Below are 25,833 nucleotides of genomic sequence, written 5' to 3' on the forward strand. Positions count from 1 at the left end.
GTAGCAGCTTGTCTCTCCCACATCTATGGCAAGTAAGTATGGTTAAAACTGCACTTTTTCTAAAAGTTCCCTGAACACGTCACAGACATGGCTATAATATTTTCCTGAATGTTGCAGCCAAGGAATGGTGGTATGATTTGGACAACATGAATAGGCCTTGATTAAGCTTAGTTCGTAGCAATAGTTCCTTAATTGGACTAATTATTGTCATATTGATACAGTATACCATCCTGCATCCCACTGCTGCTTGCCTCTGAAGCTAAGCAGGGTCGGTCCCTGGATGGGAGACCAGATGCTGCTGGATGTGGTGTTGGAGGGCCAGTAGGAGGCATACTGGTCTAAAAAATAAAATAAATGTCCCAGGGCAGACATTGCCCTGTGTAGGTGTTTCTGTCCTCCTGATGGGATGTTAAACAGGTGTCCTGACTCTCTGTGGTCACTAAAGATCCCATGGCACTTATCATAAGACTAGGGGTGTGTCCTGGCTAAATTCCCAATCTAGCCACCAAATCATCCCCAGCTTCCAATTGGCTCATTCATCCTCCCTCCTCTCCCTTGTAACTATTCCCCAGGTCTTTGCTGTAGATGAGAATGAGTTAAAATGATGTAAAATAAATAAACATTTATTTGGTTGACATAGAACTACAAAGGTTAAATGTCACTATTTTTTACATATTCTAATGAGACCATGTTGAAGCAGCTAGCAGAAATGTTGTTTCCCCTCGTCAAACAAGGCCCTAACACAGTGAAACAGGGTTACTGTGGATCTGGGTAATACAATCCACCTTTCTCTCTGCAGCTGTTGGAGCGCTGTGTTAAATACAACAGGCTCGGAACAGCTGTAAGGGAAGCAGGATGGGACCCTAGCTTAGCTCAGTGAACTGCTGGACCTCCTAAATCCTCTGGCTAATGTGTGAATAAGACACTAACGGCCACTGACTGTAGCCTACATTAGTATAAAGGACATGCCCTGGGCCATAATGGTTATAATAGCTTTTGGAGAAAATATCCAAACAATGTTCGTTTTTGACATTTTTAGAATGTGTCCAAGCTAAAATCCTTAATTGCTACATCCATTTTTGTACTTCTAAATTAATGATATTGTATATACCCATAGATTCTAGAAGAACAGAACTCATAAATTAATCATACTGTATACACCCATAGATTATTGAAGAATTTAACTTATAAATGTCTCATGAGCTTAGTTCAGCTGTCATACCCCTTCAGAACCCAAAATATAAGCGTGTTAAATTTGTAAACAAAGTAAATGTAAACAAACACTGTATAGTGTCAAAACATATTTAAAACTATCATTTTGATATCATGGATGGTCAGTCCTTGCATCCATAGTTCTGTCTACAAATTTGAATGGTTACTTTTCTGGGGCGGTGGTTAGAGAGTTGGGCTAGTAACCGAAAGGTTGCTGGATCGAATCCCTGAGCTGACAAAGTAAAAATCTGTTGTTCTGCCCCTGAACAAGGCAGTTAACCCACTGTTCCCCGGTAGGCTGCCATTGTAAGTAAGAATTTGTTCTTAACTTACTTGCAAAGTTAAATAATGGTTTAAAAAAATATATATGTAATTTTATTATCCAGGCTCATCCCTCAATTGCTTACCAAAATAGAAACGGGGTGGAGCGCTTGTTATTGTTTAAATTGAGGACTGTAGCTTTAAAGTAACTGTCCAGTGAAAATCTCACGTTAAAAGGTAGACTCAGCAAAATGATGTTGCCACGAACAGCACCGCAGATATTGAGATGAGCGAGATGCAAGACTTCACACACAGTCACATACAGTGTCTGCGCATGTTCACGGGTTCATGTCACGCTTTGCAGCCTGGTAACCAGGGCACCAAAACAACAAAGAAGTTGAGCCATGCGCTTTCATGGTTGTTGCAGAAACTGACCTACTATGCTGTTTACTTTCTGTATGTATGTTGTATTGCTGAGTGTACCTTTAAAAGCTCATTATAACTAATACACAAATAATGTTGTTGACTCGTCCTATATTTGTGGTCAAAGCAAAAAAGTGAAGAAGAAAATACTTCAAAAATCTCACCTTAAACTATTATCTCAAACAGACCATTTAAAAAATGCTTGCCATTTCCTCACAGAAGATCACGTCATGTTTTTGGCAGAGACGTCTCATTGGCTGAGCTGGCCAATCAGCTGTTGACTTGTCATTTATATTTTTATTGAATGCTATATAGCCACACCATGATGCTGTTGGGGTACGCCCACACCATTGCAACACAGAAAAGCTGCTTTTTAACATACGAAATAAGGAAAACTATTTCACTCATATTGTAATTAATTAAAGGTAATAGTTCATAGAAATCTGGAAACACTGGAAAGTTACTAAGGACATGTCCATGTGGCCTACTAGTGATGTAGGAGATAGACAGTAGCCTATGGAATCTATAGGATAACCAGTGATGTAGAAGATGGACAGTAGCCTATGGAATCTATAGGATAACCAGTGATGTAGGAGATAGAACCCTATAGTCTACTGGTATAGGAATGTTCAACATCCCTTTAGACAAGGCAGAGTCACCCCAGTAACACTATGTATTGTGTGCTGCATGAACTGCAGGTATGTAGCACTGATGTTGGGGATAGATAATAGTCTATAGCTATTATGTTCTGCCTGATCATTAATAGTACCCGCCTGGTGTCCCAGATCTCAATCAGTCCCTGATTGGGGTTAGCAGTGGAACTGGCTTCAAGGTATAGTTTGGAATATAAGGAGCCTATAGGGATGTTTGCATTCTCTTTAGAACAAGTGGACTCTTCCCCAGGGCTATTCTGAGGCTTAGGTCCAATGCTCAGCAGAGCATTAAACCCCAATCTGCAGCAGAATCACAGGGTTAAAGGTTACCCTGGTGCCTGTAACTCTACATCCTCTCCCTGTGTGAACTGAAACATTGTCCTGTGGCATTCTCCTTCATTCTTCCCCTCTGACTGTCTGTCTGCTGCCATGTCAAGGAAGGGCAGGTCATTAATCAAATGTCTTACACACACACACACACACACACACACACACACACACGCACACACACACACACACACACACACACATACACACGTCCCCCACTAAGTGACAACATGAGCGTTCTCCTCTGTTAAATCCATTAGAGATAATTATGACACTCTTCAACAGGGTAATTAATATATGTTGGTGCTCCAACGTGCATAATTGGGTTTATCTCTAACTAGCTGAATGTTTGCTGTGTGATCATGTATTGACAGTGGTGACAACGCTTTTCACCATCTACAAAATTAGACATTGAAAGCAAAGCTAGATTCGGTGGTGAAGGTTGCAGACGAGCCCTTCACCAGTATCGCGTTACTCAGAACCTACGCCGTTCTCAGGGCAGGTCTGCCAGTTTTCACTAGCAGAAGGGACTTTTCGTAACAGGTTAGGAGAATGAGGTTCAGGGTTTGGGATAGGGTTAGCTAAAATGCATTAACAACAACAAAAAACATGACTGGAACATATCTAGCTACAACCAGGCCTGCCCTGAGAACACCCTCCGTTTCCACTAATATGATTCTGCTAAAAAACAACACTATCTCTGACAATGTTAACTGTCTGACAATGTGTTGGCAGTGGTGGCTAAACATTTAGGAGTCTTTGAAGTTCGTTGTTAGCATCTGAAAGAGAACGCTGGCTGTTGCTTTGACCTATACAGTGCGTTCGGAAAGTATTCAGACCCCTTCACCTTTTCCACTGCTGTGTCACGTTACAGCCTTATTCTAAGATGTATTAAATTGTTTTTTTCATCGATCTACACACACAATACCCCATAATGACAAAAAAAAGCAGGATTTTAGAAATGTTTGCAAACGTAAAAAAATATGAACTATCATTTACATAAGTATTCAGACCCTTTACTCAGTACTTCCCTGGGTCTGTACCTCGACACAATCCTGTCTCAGAGCTCTACGGACAATTCCTCGTGGCTTGGTTTTTTCTCTGACATGCACTGTCAACTGTGGGACCTTATATAGACAGGTGTGTGCCTTTCCAAGTCATGTCCAATCAATTGAATTTACCACAGGTGGACTCCAATCAAGTTGTAGAAACATCTCAAGGATGACCAACGGAAACAGGATGCACCTGAGCTCAATTTTCAGTCTCATATCAAAGGGTCTGAATACTTATGTAAATAAGGTATTTGTTGTTTACTTGTAGTAAATGTGCAAGCATTCTAAAAACTTGTTTTCACTTTGTCATTATGGGGTATTGTGTGTAGATTGATGAGGATTTTTTCAAATTTAACCCTTTTAAGGATTGAAAATGTGGAAAAAGTGAAGGGGTCTGAATACTTTCCCGAATGAACTCTATTTTCTATTGCGAAAGGCGAGCAGCATAATATGAATGGAGAAATAGAGACGTTTATCTTTGGTAGTAAAACCATAAGCCCTATTAACGTAGGATGTTTTTAATGCCTTAAGGGATTTTGTGGGCTGAGTTTATGTGATGTCATTACTCCTCGGGAAGAAAACCTTAGAATACCACTGACTGTCAACCAACTGGATATCAAACACATTTCATACCCTCTTTCATTAAGGATATCCTTTTATCTTCTTCCATCCATCCATCCATCCATCCATCCATCCATCCATCCATCCATCCATCCATCCATCCATCCATCCATCCATCCATCCATCATATGATTTTTACTAGACCGTGGCACTAAGTTACAGAAGCTCTTCACTTCAATAAATGCATAAAATTCACTGAGTCTCATGCTTAATTCCCATTGGAAGTCCAGTTCTAAGAATGACTTTGAACCGACAGCCGACTCATTCAGGTTTTACAGTATTACCTTAACTGAGCGTTAAGCAGGGGGATAGATGGGTCATATGGAACTGAATTACTGTACAGCTCAAATGAAGTAGAGAAGCATAGCCACTTCTTGAAGACTCCAACTGTACATGTACATACAATAGATGAATGTGTGCTAGAGGATAGCAATAGCAGAATGATGACTTTTTATAGAAAGAGGGAACAGAAATTATCATCACCATTATAACCTTTTAATGCACCCCTAACAAAGTTATTGGCAATTTAGCTTGGCTTTTACAGAGATTAATACAGAAGCTCCATACTATTTACACTTTAGAGCATTTAAACAGATTCCTAATGAGAACTGTGGGTTACTTGTTATGACCTTACAAGGAAAACGTTGGGGGGAAATTGGGGATTACTTTGTGGTTGTTTTACTTCAAGAGAAGAGAAAGTATAAATCCAGCACTGCGGTGAAAGTTGGATGGAGGATCATAATCCCGTTCACAGTGATTAAACAGCTGTGGTTATCCAGGGTTCTGCAGAAAATTAAACACATCAATCCTGATATTATAAGAAGGCAGCTTCCTTGAAAGGAAATCATTTTTTCCTAATGGCCTTGCATTATATTATAGGATGTACAGCCCTAGTACTATGTTATACGATGTACAGCCCTAGTACTATGTTATACGATGTACAGCCCTAGTACTATGTTATACGATGTGCAGCCCTAGTACTATGTTATACGATGTGCAGCCCTAGTACTATGTTATACGATGTGCAGCCCTAGTACTATGTTATACGATGTACAGCCCTAGTACTATGTTAACGATGTATAGCCCTAGTACTATGCTATACGATGTGCAGCCCTAGTACTATGCTATACGATGTGCAGCCCTAGTACTATGCTATACGATGTACAGCCCTAGTACTATGTTAACGATGTACAGCCCTAGTACTATGTTAACGATGTACAGCCCTAGTACTATGTTAACGATGTACAGCCCTAGTACTATGTTAACGATGTACAGCCCTAGTACTATGTTATACGATGTATAGCCCTAGTACTATGTTATACGATGTACAGCCCTAGTACTATGTTATACGATGTACAGCCCTAGTACTATGTTATACGATGTACAGCCCTAGTACTATGTTATATGATGTACAGCCCTAGTATTATGTTATACGATGTACAGCCCTAGTACTATGTTATATGATGTACAGCCCTAGTACTATGTTATATGATGTACAGCCCTAGTACTATGTTATACGATGTACAGCCCTAGTATTAACACATTCAACAGCTCGAAGGTGGAATAAAATGTAAACATTGACGTAGTCATGAAATTATAGCTTTTTATTAATCCTTTACAATACCCAGAATGTGTTTAGCACTGTACTACAGATGTATTCCATTCCGCCCTGCCTGCTTGCCTTTTCAACGAGCTGTCACTAATTTAATTTAGTCCCACAATGCACTTCTTCTAAAAGTGATAATAATGCCAGGAATCCTATTCGGGGCAGTTGATTGGTTGTCACAGTGTCGCTGAACCCAGCCTGTCTGTCAAAACGTATAACTTCAATAGAGGTACAGTAATTAAATGACCCTTTCAGAAATGACATGTCTTTGTATTGAATTCACAGTTGAATAGAACAAGTAAATGGTGTGCTCACAGGAATCTATTCACCTCAGTATGATACGTTTGGAGTTTTTCCTACATTTTTCTGAGGCAACTAGTTACTTTGAACCTGAAAAAAAAACTAATTATGACTTTAAAGAGATTTATTTTGTGCTACTTTTATTACGATTTAATGGTAGCTAAAGTGCCAAGACTAGTTCAATAAGGATATATGGACTGAGGTGTTTTCTTTGGTCCTAGTAGACCACTATAACAAACATAATGTCACTTCTACACCAGGAACATACTAATTATAACGGAGAGTTTCACAAATAACCCAATTCCCCTTCCTCTCGGTCGGTCCTACAGGTAGAATGATTTAAAGCTTGTGTAGCTGGTGTACTTTCTCTGAATTCCTGAGTGGTTTTAAGGGAAAAACAGAAGAACTGCAGCACCCAAATGGCCCCCTAGTCTCTATATAGTGCATTTCTTTTGACCAGGACCTATAAGATATCCCATAGGACTCTGCTCCAAAGTAGTGCACTATATTGGAAATAGGGTGCCATTTAGGACACACTTTAGTTCCTACTAGCTCTGAAAAATGTCTTTACCCAAACTACACCACTCTATGGTAATTGGGTCAATGACCACAAAGACAATCTGGTCCTAATAGGTGAAACACCACCTGTTCAGAGAAATGAATTCCTATCATTCTTCATTCCCAAACACACTGACTCTTCTTCTCTCTCTTTCTGTCAAACACACTGGTTCTTCTTTCTCTCTTTCTGTCAAACACACTGACCCTTCTTCTCTCTCTTTCTGTCAAACACACTGGTTCTTCTCTCTCTCTTTCTGTCAAACACACTGAATCTTCTTCTCTCTCTTTCTGTCAAACACACTGACTTCTCTCTCTCTTTCTGTCAAACACACTGACTCTTCTCTCTCTCTTTCTGTCAAACACACTGGTTCTTCTCTCTCTCTCTTTCTGTCAAACACACTGACTCCTCTCTCTTTCTGTCAAACACACTGACTCTTCTCTCTCTCTTTCTGTCAAACACACTGGCTAGTCTTCTCTCTTTCTGTCAAACACACTGACTCCTCTCTCTTTCTGTCAAACACATTGACTCTTCTCTCTCTCTTTCTGTCAAACACACTGGATCTTCTCTCTCTTTCTGTCAAACACACTGACTCTTCTGTCTCTCTTTCATTCAAACACACTGGCTAGTCTTCTCTCTTTCTGTCAAACACACTGACTCTTCTCTCTCTTTCTGTCAAACACACTGACTCTTCTCTCTCTCTTTCTGTCAAACACACTGACTCTTCTCTCTCTCTTTCTGTCAAACACACTGACTCTTCTCTCTCTCTCTTTCTGTCAAACTAACTGGTTCTTCTCTCTCTTTCTGTCAAACACACTGACTCTTCTTCTCTCTCTTTCTGTCAAACACACTGGTTCTTCTCTCTCTCTTTCTGTCAAACACACTGACTCTTCTTCTCTCTCTTTCTGTCAAACACACTGGTTCTTCTCTCTCTCTTTCTGTCAAACACACTGACTCTTCTCTCTCTTTCTGTCAAACACACTGACTTCTCTCTCTCTTTCTGTCAAACACACTGACTCTTCTCTCTCTCTTTCTGTCAAACACACTGGTTCTTCTCTCTCTCTTTCTGTCAAACACACTGACTCCTCTCTCTTTCTGTCAAACACACTGACTCTTCTCTCTCTTTCTGTCAAACACTGACTTCTTCTCTCTCTCTTTCTGTCAAACACACTGGCTCTTCTCTCTCTCTTTCTGTCAAACACACTGACTCTTCTCTCTCTCTTTCTGTCAAACACACTGGTTTTTCTCTCTCTCTTTCTGTCAAACACACTGACTGTTCTCTATCTTTCTGTCAAACACACTGGTTCTTCTCTCTCTCTTTCTGTCAAGCACACTGGTTCTTCTCTCTCTCTCTCTGTCAAACACACTGACTCTTCTTCTCTCTCTTTCTGTCAAACACACTGGTTCTTCTCTCTCTTTCTGTCAAACACACTGACTCTTCTCTCTCTTTCTGTCAAACACACTGACTCTTCTTCTGTCTCTCTTTCTGTCAAAAACACTGACTCTTCTTCTCTCTCTCTTTCTGTCAAACACACTGACTCTTCTTCTCTCTCTTTCTGTCAAACACACTGACTCTTCTTCTCTCTCTTTCTGTCAAACACACTGACTCTTCTTCTCTCTCTTTCTGTCAAACACACTGGCTCTTCTCTCTCTCTTTCTGTCAAACACACTGACTCTTCTCTCTCTCTTTCTGTCAAACACACTGGTTCTTCTCTCTCTTTCTGTCAAACACACTGACTCTTCTCTATGTCAAACACACTGACTCTTCTTCTCTCTCTTTCTGTCAAACACACTGGCTCTTCTCTCTCTTTCTGTCAAACACACTGACTCTTCTCTGTCTCTTTCTGTCAAACACAAGGACTCTTCTTCTCTCTCTCTTTCTGTCAAACACACTGACTCTTCTCTCTCTCTCTTTCTGTCAAACACACTGACACTTCTCGCTCTCTCTTTCTGTCAAACACACTGACTCTTCTTCTCTCTCTCTTTCTGTCAAACACACTTGTTCTTCTCTCTCTCTTTCTGTCAAACACACTGACTCTTCTCTCTCTCTTTCCGTCAAACACACTGACTCTTCTTCTCTCTCTTTCTGTCAAACACACTGACTCTTCTTCTCTCTCTTTCTGTCAAACACACTGGCTCTTCTTCTCTCTCGCTTTCTGTCGAACACACTGGCTCTTCTTCTCTCTCGCTTTCTGTCGAACACACTGACTCTTCTTCTGCCTCTCTTTCTGTCAAACACACTGACTCTTCTCTCTCTCTCTTTCTGTCAAACACACTGACTCTACTTCTCTCTGTCTTTCTGTCAAACACACTGACCCTTCTTCTCTCTCTTTCTGTCAAACACACGGACTCTTCTTCTCTCTCTTTCTGTCAAACACACTGGCTCTTCTGCCTCTTTCTGCCAAACACACTGACTCTTCTCTCTCTTTCTGTCAAACACACTGACTCTTCTCTCTCTTTCTGTCAAACACACTGGCTATTCTCTCTCTTTCTGTCAAACACACTGGCTCTTCTCTCTCTTTCTGTCAAACACACTGACTCTTCTCTCTCTTTCTGTCAAACACACTGGTTCTTCTCTCTCTTTCTGTCAAACACACTGACTCTTCTCTCTCTTTCTGTCAAACACACTGACTCTTCTTCTGTCTCTCTTTCTGTCAAACACACTGACTCTTCTTCTGTCTCTCTTTCTGTCAAACACACTGGCTCTTCTCTCTCTTTCTGTCAAACACACTGACTCTTCTCTCTCTCTTTCTGTCAAACATACTGACTCTTCTTCTCTCTCTCTTTCTGTCAAACACACTGACTCTTCCCTCTCTCTTTCTGTCAAACACCCTGATTCTTCTCTCTCTTTCTGTCAAACATACTGACTCTTCTCTCTCTCTCTTTCTGTCGAACACACTGGTTCTTCTCTCTCTCTTTCTGTCAAACACACTGGCTCTTCTTCTCTCTCTCTTTCTGTCAAACACACTGGTTCTTCTCTCTCTCTTTCTGTCAAACACACTGACTCTTCTTCTCTCTCTTTCTGTCAAACACACTGGTTCTTCTCTCTCTCTTTCTGTCAAACACACTGACTCTTCTCTCTCTTTCTGTCAAACACACTGACTTCTCTCTCTCTTTCTGTCAAACACACTGACTCTTCTCTCTCTTTCTGTTAAACACACTGGTTCTTCTCTCTCTTTCTGTCAAACACACTGACTCCTCTCTCTTTCTGTCAAACACACTGGCTAGTCTCTCTCTCTTTCTGTCAAACACACTGGATCTTCTCTCCCTTTCTGTCAAACACACTGACTCTTCTCTCTCTTTCTGTCAAACACACTGACTCTTCTCTCTCTTTCTGTCAAACACACTGACTCTTCTTCTCTCTCTCTTTCTGTCAAACACAATGACTCTTCTCTCTCTTTCTGTCAAACACACTGACTCTTCTTCTCTCTCTCTTTCTGTCAAATACACTTGTTCTTCTCTCTCTCTTTCTGTCAAACACACTGACTCTTCTCTCTCTCTTTCCGTCAAACACACTGGCTCTTCTTCTCTCTTGCTTTCTGTCGAACACACTGGCTCTTCTTCTCTCTCGCTTTCTGTCGAACACACTGACTCTTCTTCTGCCTCTCTTTCTGTCAAACACACTGACTCTTCTCTCTCTCTCTTTCTGTCAAACACACTGACTCTACTTCTCTCTGTCTTTCTGTCAAACACACTGACCCTTCTTCTCTCTCTTTCTGTCAAACACACGGACTCTTCTTCTCTCTCTTTCTGTCAAACACACTGGCTCTTCTGCCTCTTTCTGCCAAACACACTGACTCTTCTCTCTCTTTCTGTCAAACACACCGACTCTTCTTCTCTCTCTTTCTGTCAAACACACTGACCCTTCTCTCTCTTTCTGTCAAACACACTGGCTCTTCTCTCTCTTTCTGTCAAACACACTGACTCTTCTCTCTCTTTCTGTCAAACACACTGACTCTTCTTCTGTCTCTCTTTCTGTCAAACACACTGACTCTTCTCTCTCTTTCTGTCAAACACACTGGCTATTCTCTCTCTTTCTGTCAAACACACTGGCTCTTCTCTCTTTCTGTCAAACACACTGACTCTTCTCTCTCTTTCTGTCAAACACACTGGTTCTTCTCTCTCTTTCTGTCAAACACACTGACTCTTCTCTCTCTTTCTGTCAAACACACTGACTCTTCTTCTGTCTCTCTTTCTGTCAAACACACTGACTCTTCTTCTGTCTCTCTTTCTGTCAAACACACTGGCTCTTCTCTCTCTTTCTGTCAAACACACTGACTCTTCTCTCTCTCTTTCTGTCAAACATACTGACTCTTCTTCTCTCTCTCTTTCTGTCAAACACACTGACTCTTCCCTCTCTCTTTCTGTCAAACACCCTGATTCTTCTCTCTCTTTCTGTCAAACACACTGACTCTTCTCTCTCTCTCTTTCTGTCAAACACACTGGTTCTTCTCTCTCTCTTTCTGTCAAACACACTGACTCTTCTTCTCTCTCTTTCTGTCAAACACACTGGTTCTTCTCTCTCTCTTTCTGTCAAACACACTGACCCTTCTCTCTCTTTCTGTCAAACACACTGACTTCTCTCTCTCTTTCTGTCAAACACACTGGTTTTCTTCTCTCTCTTTCTGTCAAACACACTGACTCCTCTCTCTTTCTGTCAAACACACTGGCTAGTCTCTCTCTCTTTCTGTCAAACACACTGGATCTTCTCTCTCTTTCTGTCAAACACACTGACTCTTCTCTCTCTTTCTGTCAAACACACTGACTCTTCTTCTCTCTCTCTTTCTGTCAAACACACTGGTTCTTCTTCTCTCTCTTTCTGTCAAACACACTGGTTCTTCTCTCTCTCTTTCTGTCAAACACACTGACTCTTCTTCTCTCTCTCTCTCTCTCTCTCTCTCTGTCAAACACACTGACTCTTCTTCTCTCTCTTTCTGTCAAACACACTGGCTCTTCTGCCTCTTTCTGCCAAACACACTGACTCTTCTCTCTCTTTCTGTCAAATACACTGACTCTTCTTCTCTCTCTTTCTGTCAAATACACTGACTCTTCTTCTCTCTCTTTCTGTCAAACACACTGGCTCTTCTGCCTCTTTCTGTCAAATACACTGACTCTTCTCTCTCTTTCTGTCGAACACACTGGCTCTTCTCTCTCTTTCTGTCAAACACACTGACTCTTCTTCTCTCTCTTTCTGTCAAACTAACTGGTTCTTCTCTCTCTCTTTCTGTCAAACACAGTGACTCTTCTTCTCTCTCTTTCTGTCAAACTAACTGGTTCTTCTCTCTCTCTTTCTGTCAAACACACTGACTCTTCTTCTCTCTCTTTCTGTCAAACACACGTTTCTTCTCTCTCTCTTTCTGTCAAACACACTGACTCTTCTCTCTCTTTCTGTCAAACACACTGACTCTTCTCTCTCTTTCTGTCAAACAGACTGACTCTTCTTCTCTCTCTTTCTGTCAAACACACTGGTTCTTCTCTCTCTCTTTCTGTCAAACACACTGACTCTTCTCTCTCTTTCTGTCAAACACACTGACTCTTCTCTCTCTCTCTCTTTCTGTCAAACACACTGGCTCTTCTCTCTCTTTCTGTCAAACACTGACTTCTTCTCTCTCTCTTTCTGTCAAACACACTGGCTCTTCTCTCTCTCTTTCTGTCAAACACACTGACTCTTCTCTCTCTCTTTCTGTCAAACACACTGGTTTTTCTCTCTCTCTTTCTGTCAAACACACTGACTGTTCTCTATCTTTCTGTCAAACACACTGGTTCTTCTCTCTCTCTTTCTGTCAAGCACACTGGTTCTTCTCTCTCTCTTTCTGTCAAACACACTGACTCTTCTTCTCTCTCTTTCTGTCAAACACACTGACTCTTCTTCTCTTTCTTTCTGTCAAACACAATGACTCTTCTCTCTCTTTCTGTCAAACACACTGACTCTTCTGCCTCTTTCTGCCAAACACACTGACTCTTCTTCTCTCTCTTTCTGTCAAACATACTGACTCTTCTTCTCTCTCTCTTTCTGTCAAACACACTGACTCTTCCCTCTCTCTTTCTGTCAAACACCCTGATTCTTCTCTCTCTTTCTGTCAAACATACTGACTCTTCTCTCTCTCTCTTTCTGTCGAACACACTGGTTCTTCTCTCCCTCTTTCTGTCAAACACACTGGCTCTTCTTCTCTCTCTCTTTCTGTCAAACACACTGGTTCTTCTCTCTCTCTTTCTGTCAAACACACTGACTCTTCTTCTCTCTCTTTCTGTCAAACACACTGGTTCTTCTCTCTCTCTTTCTGTCAAACACACTGACTCTTCTCTCTCTTTCTGTCAAACACACTGACTTCTCTCTCTCTTTCTGTCAAACACACTGACTCTTCTCTCTCTTTCTGTTAAACACACTGGTTCTTCTCTCTCTTTCTGTCAAACACACTGACTCCTCTCTCTTTCTGTCAAACACACTGGCTAGTCTCTCTCTCTTTCTGTCAAACACACTGGATCTTCTCTCCCTTTCTGTCAAACACACTGACTCTTCTCTCTCTTTCTGTCAAACACACTGACTCTTCTCTCTCTTTCTGTCAAACACACTGACTCTTCTTCTCTCTCTCTTTCTGTCAAACACAATGACTCTTCTCTCTCTCTTTCTGTCAAACACACTGACTCTTCTTCTCTCTCTCTTTCTGTCAAACACACTTGTTCTTCTCTCTCTCTTTCTGTCAAACACACTGACTCTTCTCTCTCTCTTTCCGTCAAACACACTGACTCTTCTTCTCTCTTTCTGTCAAACACACTGACTCTTCTTCTCTCTCTTTCTGTCAAACACACTGGCTCTTCTTCTCTCTCGCTTTCTGTCGAACACACTGGCTCTTCTTCTCTCTCGCTTTCTGTCGAACACACTGACTCTTCTTCTGCCTCTCTTTCTGTCAAACACACTGACTCTTCTCTCTCTCTCTTTCTGTCAAACACACTGACTCTACTTCTCTCTGTCTTTCTGTCAAACACACTGACCCTTCTTCTCTCTCTTTCTGTCAAACACACGGACTCTTCTTCTCTCTCTTTCTGTCAAACACACTGGCTCTTCTGCCTCTTTCTGCCAAACACACTGACTCTTCTCTCTCTTTCTGTCAAACACACCGACTCTTCTTCTCTCTCTTTCTGTCAAACACACTGACCCTTCTCTCTCTTTCTGTCAAACACACTGGCTCTTCTCTCTCTTTCTGTCAAACACACTGACTCTTCTCTCTCTTTCTGTCAAACACACTGACTCTTCTTCTGTCTCTCTTTCTGTCAAACACACTGACTCTTCTCTCTCTTTCTGTCAAACACACTGGCTATTCTCTCTCTTTCTGTCAAACACACTGGCTCTTCTCTCTCTTTCTGTCAAACACACTGACTCTTCTCTCTCTTTCTGTCAAACACACTGGTTCTTCTCTCTCTTTCTGTCAAACACACTGACTCTTCTCTCTCTTTCTGTCAAACACACTGACTCTTCTTCTGTCTCTCTTTCTGTCAAACACACTGACTCTTCTTCTGTCTCTCTTTCTGTCAAACACACTGGCTCTTCTCTCTCTTTCTGTCAAACACACTGACTCTTCTCTCTCTCTTTCTGTCAAACATACTGACTCTTCTTCTCTCTCTCTTTCTGTCAAACACACTGACTCTTCCCTCTCTCTTTCTGTCAAACACCCTGATTCTTCTCTCTCTTTCTGTCAAACACACTGACTCTTCTCTCTCTCTCTTTCTGTCAAACACACTGGTTCTTCTCTCTCTCTTTCTGTCAAACACACTGACTCTTCTTCTCTCTCTTTCTGTCAAACACACTGGTTCTTCTCTCTCTTTCTGTCAAACACACTGACTCTTCTCTCTCTTTCTGTCAAACACACTGACTTCTCTCTCTCTTTCTGTCAAACACACTGACTCTTCTCTCTCTTTCTGTTAAACACACTGGTTCTTCTCTCTCTTTCTGTCAAACACACTGACTCCTCTCTCTTTCTGTCAAACACACTGGCTAGTCTCTCTCTCTTTCTGTCAAACACACTGGATCTTCTCTCTCTTTCTGTCAAACACACTGACTCTTCTCTCTCTTTCTGTCAAACACACTGACTCTTCTCTCTCTTTCTGTCAAACACACTGACTCTTCTTCTCTCTCTCTTTCTGTCAAACACACTGGTTCTTCTTCTCTCTCTTTCTGTCAAACACACTGGTTCTTCTCTCTCTCTTTCTGTCAAACACACTGACTCTTCTTCTCTCTCTCTCTCTCTCTCTCTCTCTCTGTCAAACACACTGACTCTTCTTCTCTCTCTTTCTGTCAAACACACTGGCTCTTCTGCCTCTTTCTGCCAAACACACTGACTCTTCTCTCTCTTTCTGTCAAATACACTGACTCTTCTTCTCTCTCTTTCTGTCAAATACACTGACTCTTCTTCTCTCTCTTTCTGTCAAACACACTGGCTCTTCTGCCTCTTTCTGTCAAATACACTGACTCTTCTCTCTCTTTCTGTCGAACACACTGGCTCTTCTCTCTCTTTCTGTCAAACACACTGACTCTTCTTCTCTCTCTTTCTGTCAAACTAACTGGTTCTTCTCTCTCTCTTTCTGTCAAACACAGTGACTCTTCTTCTCTCTCTTTCTGTCAAACTAACTGGTTCTTCTCTCTCTCTTTCTGTCAAACACACTGACTCTTCTTCTCTCTCTTTCTGTCAAACACACGTTTCTTCTCTCTCTCTTTCTGTCAAACACACTGACTCTTCTCTCTCTTTCTGTCAAACACACTGACTCTTCTCTCTCTTTCTGTCAAACAGACTGACTCTTCTTCTCTCTCCTTCTGTCAAACACACTGGTTCTTCTCTCTCTCTTTCTGTCAAACACACTGACTCTTCTCTCTCTTTCTGTCAAACACACTGACTCTTCTCTCTCTCTCTCTTTCTGTCAAACACACTGGCTCTTCTCTCTCTTTCTGTCAAACACTGACTTCTTCTCTCTCTCTTTCTGTCAAACACACTGGCTCTTCTCTCTCTCTTTCTGTCAAACACACTGACTCTTCTCTCTCTCTTTCTGTCAAACACACTGGTTTTTCTCTCTCTCTTTCTGTCAAACACACTGACTGTTCTCTATCTTTCTGTCAAACACACTGGTTCTTCTCTCTCTCTTTCTGTCAAGCACACTGGTTCTTCTCTCTCTCTTTCTGTCAAACACACTGACTCTTCTCTCTCTTTCTGTCAAACACACTGACTCTTCTTCTCTTTCTTTCTGTCAAACACAATGACTCTTCTCTCTCTTTCTGTCAAACACACTGACTCTTCTGCCTCTTTCTGCCAAACACACTGACTCTTCTTCTCTCTCTTTCTGTCAAACACACTGACACTTCTTCTCTCTCTTTCTGTCAAACACACTGACTCTTCTCTCTCTCTTTCTGTCAAACACCCTGACTCTTCTCTCTCTCTTTCTGTCAAACACACTGGTTCTTCTCTCTCTTTCTGTCAAACACACTGACTCTTCTCTCTCTTTCTGTCAAACACACTGACTCTTCTTCTGTCTCTCTTTCTGTCAAATACACTGACTCTGCTCTCTCTCTCTCTTTCTGTCAAACACACTGACTCTTCCTCTCTCTCTCTTTCTGTCAAACACACTGACTCTTCTTCTCTCTCTTTCTGTCAAACACACTGACTCTTCTTCTCTCTCTTTCTGTCAAACACAGACTCTTCTTCTCTCTCTTTCTGTCAAACACACTGGCTCTTCTCTCTCTCTTTCTGTCAAACACACTGACTCTTCTCTCTCTCTTTCTGTCAAACACACTGGTTCTTCTCTCTCTTTCTGTCAAACACACTGACTCTTCTCTATGTCAAACACACTGACTCTTCTTCTCTCTCTTTCTGTCAAACACAATGGCTCTTCTCTCTCTTTCTGTCAAACACACTGACTCTTCTCTGTCTCTTTCTGTCAAACACACGGACTCTTCTTCTCTCTCTCTTTCTGTCAAACACACTGACTCTTCTCTCTCTCTCTTTCTGTCAAACACACTGACACTTCTCGCTCTCTCTTTCTGTCAAACACACTGACTCTTCTTCTCTCTCTCTTTCTGTCAAACACACTTGTTCTTCTCTCTCTCTCTTTCTGTCAAACACACTGACTCTTCTCTCTCTCTTTCCGTCAAACACACTGACTCTTCTTCTCTCTCTTTCTGTCAAACACACTGACTCTTCTTCTCTCTCTTTCTGTCAAACACACTGGCTCTTCTTCTCTCTCGCTTTCTGTCGAACACACTGGCTCTTCTTCTCTCTCTCTCTTTCTGTCGAACACACTGACTCTTTTTCTGCCTCTCTTTCTGTCAAACACACTGACTCTTCTCTCTCTCTCTATCTGTCAAAAACACACACTCTTCTTCTCTCTGTCTTTCTGTCAAACACACTGACCCTTCTTCTCTCTCTGTCAAACACACGGACTCTTCTTCTCTCTCTTTCTGTCAAACACACTGGCTCTTCTGCCTCTTTCTGCCAAACACACTGACTCTTCTCTCTCTTTCTGTCAAACACACTGACTCTTCTTCTCTCTTTCTGTCAAACACACTGACTCTTCTCTCTCTTTCTGTCAAACACACCGACTCTTCTTCTCTCTCTTTCTGTCAAACACACTGACTCTTCTCTCTCTTTCTGTCAAACACACTGACTCTTCTTCTGTCTCTCTTTCTGTCAAACACACTGACTCTTCTCTCTCTTTCTGTCAAACACACTGGCTCTTCTCTCTCTTTCTGTCAAACACACTGGCTCTTCTCTCTCTTTCTGTCAAACACACTGACCCTTCTCTCTCTTTCTGTCAAACACACTGACTCTTCTTCTCTCTCTTTCTGTCAAACTAACTGGTTCTTCTCTCTATCTTTCTGTCAAACACACTGACTCTTCTTCTCTCTCTTTCTGTCAAACACACTGACCCTTCTTCTCTCTCTCTTTCTGTCAAACACACTGACTCTTCTCTCTCTCTTTCTGTCAAACACACTGGTTCTTCTCTCTCTTTCTGTGAAACACACTGACTCTTCTCTATGTCAAACACACTGACTCTTCTTCTCTCTCTTTCTGTCAAAAACACTGACACGTCTCTCTCTTTCTGTCAAACACACTGACTCTTCTTCTCTGTCTCTTTCTGTCAAACACACTGACTCTTCTCTCTCTCTCTTTCTGTCAAACACACTGACACTTCTCTCTCTCTCTTTCTGTCAAACACACTGACTCTTCTTCTCTCTCTCTTTCTGTCAAACACACTTGTTCTTCTCTCTCTCTTTCTGTCAAACACACTGACTCTTCTCTCTCTCTTTCTGTCAAACACAATGACTCTTCTTCTCTCTCTTTCTGTCAAACACACTGACTCTTCTTCTCTCTCTTTCTGTCAAACACACTGACTCTTCTTCTCTCTCTTTCTGTCAAACACACTGGCTCTTCTTCTCTCTCGCTTTCTGTTGAACACACTGGCTCTTCTTCTCTCTCGCTTTCTGTCGAACACACTGACTCTTCTTCTGCCTCTCTTTCTGTCAAACACACTGACTCTTCTCTCTCTCTCTTTCTGTCAAACACACTGACTCTTCTTCGCTCTCTCTTTCTATCAAACACACTGACCCTTCTTCTCTCTCTTTCTGTCAAACACACGGACTCTTCTTCTCTCTCTTTCTGTCAAACACACTGACTCTTCTTCTCTCTCTTTCTGTCAAACACACTGACTCTTCTTCTCTCTCTTTCTGTCAAACACACTGGCTCTTCTTCTCTCTCGCTTTCTGTCGAACACACTGACTCTTCTCTCTCTCTTTCTGTCAAACATACTGACTCTTCTCTCTCTCTTTCTGTCAAACACACTGACTCTTCCCTCTCTCTTTCTGTCAAACACCCTGATTCTTCTCTCTCTTTCTGTCAAACACACTGACTCTTCTCTCTCTCTTTCTGTCAAACACACTGGTTCTTCTCTCTCTTTCTGTGAAACACACTGACTCTTCTCTATGTCAAACACACTGACTCTTCTTCTCTCTCTTTCTGTCAAAAACACTGACACGTCTCTCTCTTTCTGTCAAACACACTGACTCTTCTTCTCTGTCTCTTTCTGTCAAACACACTGACTCTTCTCTCTCTCTCTTTCTGTCAAACACACTGACACTTCTCTCTCTCTCTTTCTGTCAAACACACTGACTCTTCTTCTCTCTCTCTTTCTGTCAAACACACTTGTTCTTCTCTCTCTCTTTCTGTCAAACACACTGACTCTTCTCTCTCTCTTTCTGTCAAACACAATGACTCTTCTTCTCTCTCTTTCTGTCAAACACACTGACTCTTCTTCTCTCTCTTTCTGTCAAACACACTGACTCTTCTTCTCTCTCTTTCTGTCAAACACACTGGCTCTTCTTCTCTCTCGCTTTCTGTTGAACACACTGGCTCTTCTTCTCTCTCGCTTTCTGTCGAACACACTGACTCTTCTTCTGCCTCTCTTTCTGTCAAACACACTGACTCTTCTCTCTCTCTCTTTCTGTCAAACACACTGACTCTTCTTCGCTCTCTCTTTCTGTCAAACACACTGACCCTTCTTCTCTCTCTTTCTGTCAAACACACGGACTCTTCTTCTCTCTCTTTCTGTCAAACACACTGACTCTTCTTCTCTCTCTTTCTGTCAAACACACTGACTCTTCTTCTCTCTCTTTCTGTCAAACACACTGGCTCTTCTTCTCTCTCGCTTTCTGTCGAACACACTGACTCTTCTCTCTCTCTTTCTGTCAAACATACTGACTCTTCTCTCTCTCTTTCTGTCAAACACACTGACTCTTCCCTCTCTCTTTCTGTCAAACACCCTGATTCTTCTCTCTCTTTCTGTCAAACATACTGACTCTTCTCTCTCTCTCTTTCTGTTGAATACACTGGCTCTTCTTCTCTCTCGCTTTCTGTCGAACACACTGACTCTTCTTCTGCCTCTCTTTCTGTCATACACACTGACTCTTCTTCTCTCTCTCTTTCTGTCAAACACACTGACTCTTCTTCTCTCTCTCTTTCTGTCAAACACACTGGTTCTTCTCTCTCTTTCTGTCAAACACACTGACTCTTCTCTCTCTCTTTCTGTCAAACACACTGGCACTTCTCTCTCTTTCTGTCAAACCCACTGACTCTTCTCTCTCTCTCTTTCTGTCAAACACACTGACTCTTCTCTCTCTCTCTCTCTTTCTGTCAAACACACTGACACTTCTCTCACTCTCTTTCTGTCAAACACACTGACACTTCTCTCTCTCTCTTTCTGTCAAACACACTGACTCTTCTCTCTCTCTTTCTGTCAAACACACTTGTTCTTCTCTCTCTCTTTCTGTCAAACACACTGACTCTTCTCTCTCTCTTTCTGTCAAACACAATGACTCTTCTTCTCTCTCTTTCTGTCAAACACACTGACTCTTCTCTCTCTCTTTCTGTCAAACACACTGACTCTTCTCTCTCTTTCTGTCAAACACACTGGTTCTTCTTCTCTCTCGCTTTCTGTCGAACACACTGGCTCTTCTTCTCTCTCGCTTTCTGTCGAACACACTGACTCTTCTGCCTCTTTCTGCCAAACACACTGACTCTTCTCTCTCTTTCTGTCAAACACACTGACTCTTCTCTCTCTCTTTCTATGAAACACACTGACTCTTCTCTCTCTTTCTGTCAAACACACCGACTCTTCTTCTCTCTCTTTCTGTCAAACACACTGACCCTTCTCTGTCTTTCTGTCAAACACACTGGCTCTTCTCTCTCTTTCTGTCAAACACATTGACTCTTCTCTCTCTCTTTCTGTCAAACATACTGACTCTTCTTCTCTCTCTCTTTCTGTCAAACACACTGACTCTTCTCTCTCTTTCTGTCAAACACACTGATTCTTCTCTCTCTTTCTGTCAAACACACTGACCCTTCTCTGTCTTTCTGTCAAACACACTGGCTCTTCTCTCTCTTTCTGTCAAACACATTGACTCTTCTCTCTCTCTTTCTGTCAAACATACTGACTCTTCTTCTCTCTCTCTTTCTGTCAAACACACTGATTCTTCTCTCTCTTTCTGTCAAACACACTGACTCTGCTCTCTCTCTCTTTCTGTCAAACACACTGACTCTTCTTCTCTCTCTTTCTGTCAAACACACTGACTCTTCTTCTCTCTCTTTCTGTCAAACACACTGACTCTTCTTCTCTCTCTTTCTGTCAAACACACTGACTCTTCTTCTCTCTTTCTGTCAAACACACTGGTTCTTCTCTCTCTTTCTGTCAAACACACTGACTCTTCTTCTCTCTCTTTCTGTCAAACACACTGACTCTTCTTCTCTCTCTTTCTGTCAAACACACTGGCTCTTCTCTCTCTTTCTGTCAAACACAATGACTCTTCTCTCTCTCTTTCTGTCAAACACACTGACTCTTCTTCTCTCTCTTTCTGTCAAACACACTGACTCTTCTTCTCTCTCTTTCTGTCAAACACACTGACTCTTCTTCTCTCTCTTTCTGTCAAACACACTGACTCTTCTTCTCTCTCTTTCTGTGAAACACACTGACTCTTCTCTCTCTTTCTGTCAAACATACTGACTCTTCTTCTCTCTCTCTTTCTGTCAAACACACTGGCTCTTCTCTCTCTTTCTGTCAAACACACTGACTCTTCTCTCTCTTTCTGTCAAACACCCTGATTCTTCTTCTCTCTCTCTTTCTGTCAAACACACTGACTCTTCTTCTCTCTCTCTTTCTGTCAAACACACTTGTTCTTCTCTCTCTCTTTCTGTCAAACACACTGACTCTTCTCTCTTTCTGTCAAACACATTGACTCTTCTTCTCTCTCTTTCTGTCAAACACACTGACTCTTCTTCTCTCTCTCTTTCTGTCAAACACAGACTCTTCTCTCTCTTTCTGTCAAACACACTGACTCTTCTTCTCTCTCTTTCTGTCAAACACACTGACTCTTCTCTCTCTCTCTTTCTGTCGAACACACTGGTTCTTCTCTCTCTCTTTCTGTCAAACACACTGGCTCTTCTTCTCTCTCTCTTTCTGTCAAACACACTGACTCTTCTTCTCTCTCTCTTTCTGTCAAACACACTGGTTCTTCTCTCTCTTTCTGTCAAACACACTGACTCTTCTCTCTCTTTCTGTCGAACACACTGGTTCTTCTCTCTCTCTTTCTGTCAAACACACTGGCTCTTCTTCTCTCTCTCTTTCTGTCAAACACACTGACTCTTCTTCTCTCTCTCTTTCTGTCAAACACACTGGTTCTTCTCTCTCTTTCTGTCAAACACACTGACTCTTCTCTCTCTTTCTGTCAAACCCACTGACTCTTCTCTCTCTTTCTGTCAAACACACTGACTCTTCTTCTGTCTCTCTTTCTGTCAAACACACTGACTCTTCTTCTCTCTCTTTCTGTCAAACACACTGACTCTTCTCTCTCTCTCTTTCTGTCAAACACACTGGCTCTTCTCTCTCTCTCTCTTTCTGTCAAACACCCTTGCTCTTCTCTCTTTCTGCCAAACACCCTGGCTCTTCTCTTTCTATTTCTGTCAGTCCCTTCGGCCCTCGGCCCTACATTCACACGCCATATACACAAGTGTCCCTACGCTGAAGGGGTGAAAATTATGGAGGGTGTATTAAACCCTCCGATAGCCACTTCAACGGCTTCAGAGCGATGTGGAATCCCATAACGCACCACATTATTTTTGACTTCGCACAATTTCACACAAAACAATGGAGAGGCGTAATGGAGAGCCACATGTACTTGTTTGTGTCTGATTTTGAGGCTTGAAACACGTAGCAAATTAAATGTATAACTGATACTGACGGTTATATATTGTAAAACGACAGGGGGAATCTGAATTTCAAGCTCGTTCTATTACTTTAGTTTTAGTTTATTCATTCTACCATTTAAAAAAACAATCACACCAAATGTGAAAATCCACACATAGACATTAGTAAATTCAGTCTGGGACATATTTACATTGTTAAATCATGGAGGATAACACGCAATACAGTCTGGGACTTATTTCCATTGTTAAATCATGGAGGATAACACGCAATACAGTCTGGGACTTATTTCCATTGTTAAATCATGGAGGATAACACGCAATACAGTCTGGGACATATTTCCATTGTTAAATCATGGAGGATAACACGCAATACAGTCTGGGACATATTTCCATTGTTAAATCATGGAGGATAACACGCAATACAGTCTGGGACTTATTTCCATTGTTAAATCATGGAGGATAACACGCAATACAGTCCGGGACATATTTCCATTGTTAAATCATGGAGGATAACACGCAATACAGTCTGGGACATATTTCCTTATTTCTGTCTCTGTCTGTCTATTCTCTGTCTGTCTATTCTCTGTTTCTGTCTGTCTCCATCTCTGTCTCTCTGTCTCCATCTCTGTCTCTCTGTCTCCATCTCTGTCTCCATCTCTGTCTGTCTCCATGTCTTCATCTCTGTCTGTCTTTTCTGTCTGTCTCCATCTCTGTCTGTCTTTTCTCTGTCTGTCTCCATCTCCGTCTGTCTTTTCTCTGTCTCTGTCTGTCTCCATCTCTGTCTGTCTCCATCTCTGTCTGTCTCCATCTCTGTCGGTCTTTTCTCTGTCTCCGTCTTTGTCTCTCCCTGAAATATGTGACTGTAAGGAAGCACAACAGCTTTATCTCTGTTAGAATTGTAACTGAATTCTACAGGTACAATACCTGTGCACACATGCACAGTCATGATGGTATTTATTGAGCCAGATAGACATTCAACATCTCCTGTACCTTGTCTCCTTGATCTCCTTTCTGTCCTGGAAGTCCTGCCAAGCCTGGTAGACCTTGATCACCCTACAAAGAACAAGAACATTGAATTGATGTAATTTACCTGAACTAGCTTGCTAATGACTGTCCGTCCACACATTAAAAACTCCCCAAAGACATGACAAATTCCCCAAGGTACCCCTCTGTCTGAAGTCTGCTTTCAGAACACTTCCATGGACATTAGTGGAACCACCTCTGGAGATGGCGGCCATGCCTCAAACAAAGCAACTACATATTTGTGCCAAATTACTGCTAATAAGCTTTTATTTCCTGCCTTTGGTTGGCATCCAAGAAAACTCATTGGCATAAATGTGCTTTAATTGGTTATTTATTTTCTCGTTTAATACGTTTGGTGGCAGCAGTGGGTTATTTGAATTTGGAATTCTGAATGCATGGTTCCATTAGAACAGAACAGAACACTCCAACCCATTAGGATTCTAATTGCTGTTTGGACAGATTGTAACTGAGGATTGCTCAACTCCGATCTCCGATATCGAGGTTGAGTTGAGTATTGATAAGTGGTCGCACGATTTGCTAGCAACAACATTGAGTTGCCATCAGTCGATACATGAAATTCTGAAAACGCTTGCCTGTATCTATTTTTGTCCTGTACAACAAGAGGTCCTTCCGAAGGGTGCTGAAATTCATGCTTTAAATAAAAATGTTTATCGAATACAACAACCAACTTTTTCCTAGTTTGTGTTGCTCAACTCAGCACGAATGGACTTGTGCCATTTTAATGTTAGATTACATAGTACGTCAAGGCCTCTACATCTCCCGTCGAGCAACACAAAATGATTAAAAAGTCAGGGTTGCATTCAATAAAAGTTTTTATTAAAAGTGTGAAGGACAGTAGTTGTACAGGACAAACATAGGTACAGGTAAGTTTTCAGATTAACATTTTTTACAAGCATCGACTGATGTTGACTCAATGTTGTTGCTAGCAAACCGCCTGACCAGTTATCAATACTCAACTCCTCCTCGATATAAGAGAACGGATATAAGAGAACGGATATAAGAGAACGGATATAAGAGAACGGATATAAGAGAACGGATATAAGAGAACGGAGTTGCGCGTTCCTCAACTTGACTGATTGTACCACAGAATTAAATAGAAAACCAAGATGGCTGCCTTTATCAACACATTCAAGAGTTAATAAGGTTTATACCATAGATCACTCTAGTAATATGTATGGTTACGTCCGTAATGGCATCCCATTCCCTATTGGCTTTGGTCAAAAATAGTGCACAAAACAGAGAATAGAGTGCTGTTTGGGACGTAGGATATTTCTATGGACTGTACCTTCTCTGCTGAACATTGACATCTGTCACTGCTGGAATGCTGGAACCGCTGGACCTGGGCTGGCTGGACGGGTTGGGAGAGCATCTGGGGGAGCAGGCCTGCTCCAGCTGTATCCAAGGGATTGGGAGTCACCCCTCCAGCACCAGGGTCCTCCCTGCTAGGCTCACACTGTAGGATCAATACAAAGATATACAGAGGCTTGCGAAAGAATTTACCCCCCTTGGGATTTTTACTATTTTGTTGCCTTACAACCTGGAATTAAAATAGATTTTGGGGGGGTTTGTATCATTTGATTTACATAACATGCCTACCACTTTGAAGATGCTAAATATGTTTTACTGTGAAACAAACAAGAAATAAGACAATAAAACAGAAAACTTGAGCATGCATAACTATTCAACCCCCCCAAAGTCAATACTTTGTAGAGCCACCTTTTGTAGCAATTACAGCTGCAAGTCTCTTGGGGTATGTCTCGATAAGCTTGGCACATCTAGCCACTGGGATTTTTGCCCATTCTTCAAGGCAAAACTGCTCCAGTTCCTTCAAGTTGGATGGGTTCCACTGGTGTACAAAGTCATACCACAGATTCTCAATTGGATTGAGGTCTGGGCTTTGACTAGGCCATTCCAAGACATTTAAATGTTTCCCCTTAAATCACTCAAGTGTTGCTTTAGCAGTATGCTTAGGGTCATTGTCCTGCTGGAAGGTGAACCTCCGTACCAGTCTCAAATCTCTGGAAGACTGAAACAGGTTTCC

At 41.7% G+C, this 25,833-nt stretch overlaps 1 protein-coding gene across 8 annotated transcripts in view; it reads right to left on the bottom strand.

Annotated features, from left to right (window-relative positions):
• The window catches only part of LOC106595326 (collagen alpha-1(XIX) chain), a 252,114-nt gene that overhangs the window by 206,982 nt on the left and 19,299 nt on the right, over positions 1 to 25,833 (bottom strand). For all 8 annotated transcript variants that reach the window (XR_006756828.1, XM_045687095.1, XM_045687093.1 and 5 more), the window contains exons 8-9: positions 25,078 to 25,245; positions 23,739 to 23,801 (exon numbers count right to left, since the gene is read on the bottom strand). Coding sequence is in view for 7 of the 8 variants with exons in the window: in XM_045687095.1 (XP_045543051.1) it covers positions 23,739 to 23,801; positions 25,078 to 25,245 (231 nt within the window). In the remaining variant the exon portion in view is untranslated. The remainder of the gene's footprint in view (positions 1 to 23,738; positions 23,802 to 25,077; positions 25,246 to 25,833) is intronic.

The sequence above is a fragment of the Salmo salar genome, chromosome ssa01 (genome assembly GCF_905237065.1).
Source record: "Salmo salar chromosome ssa01, Ssal_v3.1, whole genome shotgun sequence".
In the NCBI taxonomy this organism is placed as follows: Eukaryota; Metazoa; Chordata; class Actinopteri; order Salmoniformes; family Salmonidae; genus Salmo; species Salmo salar.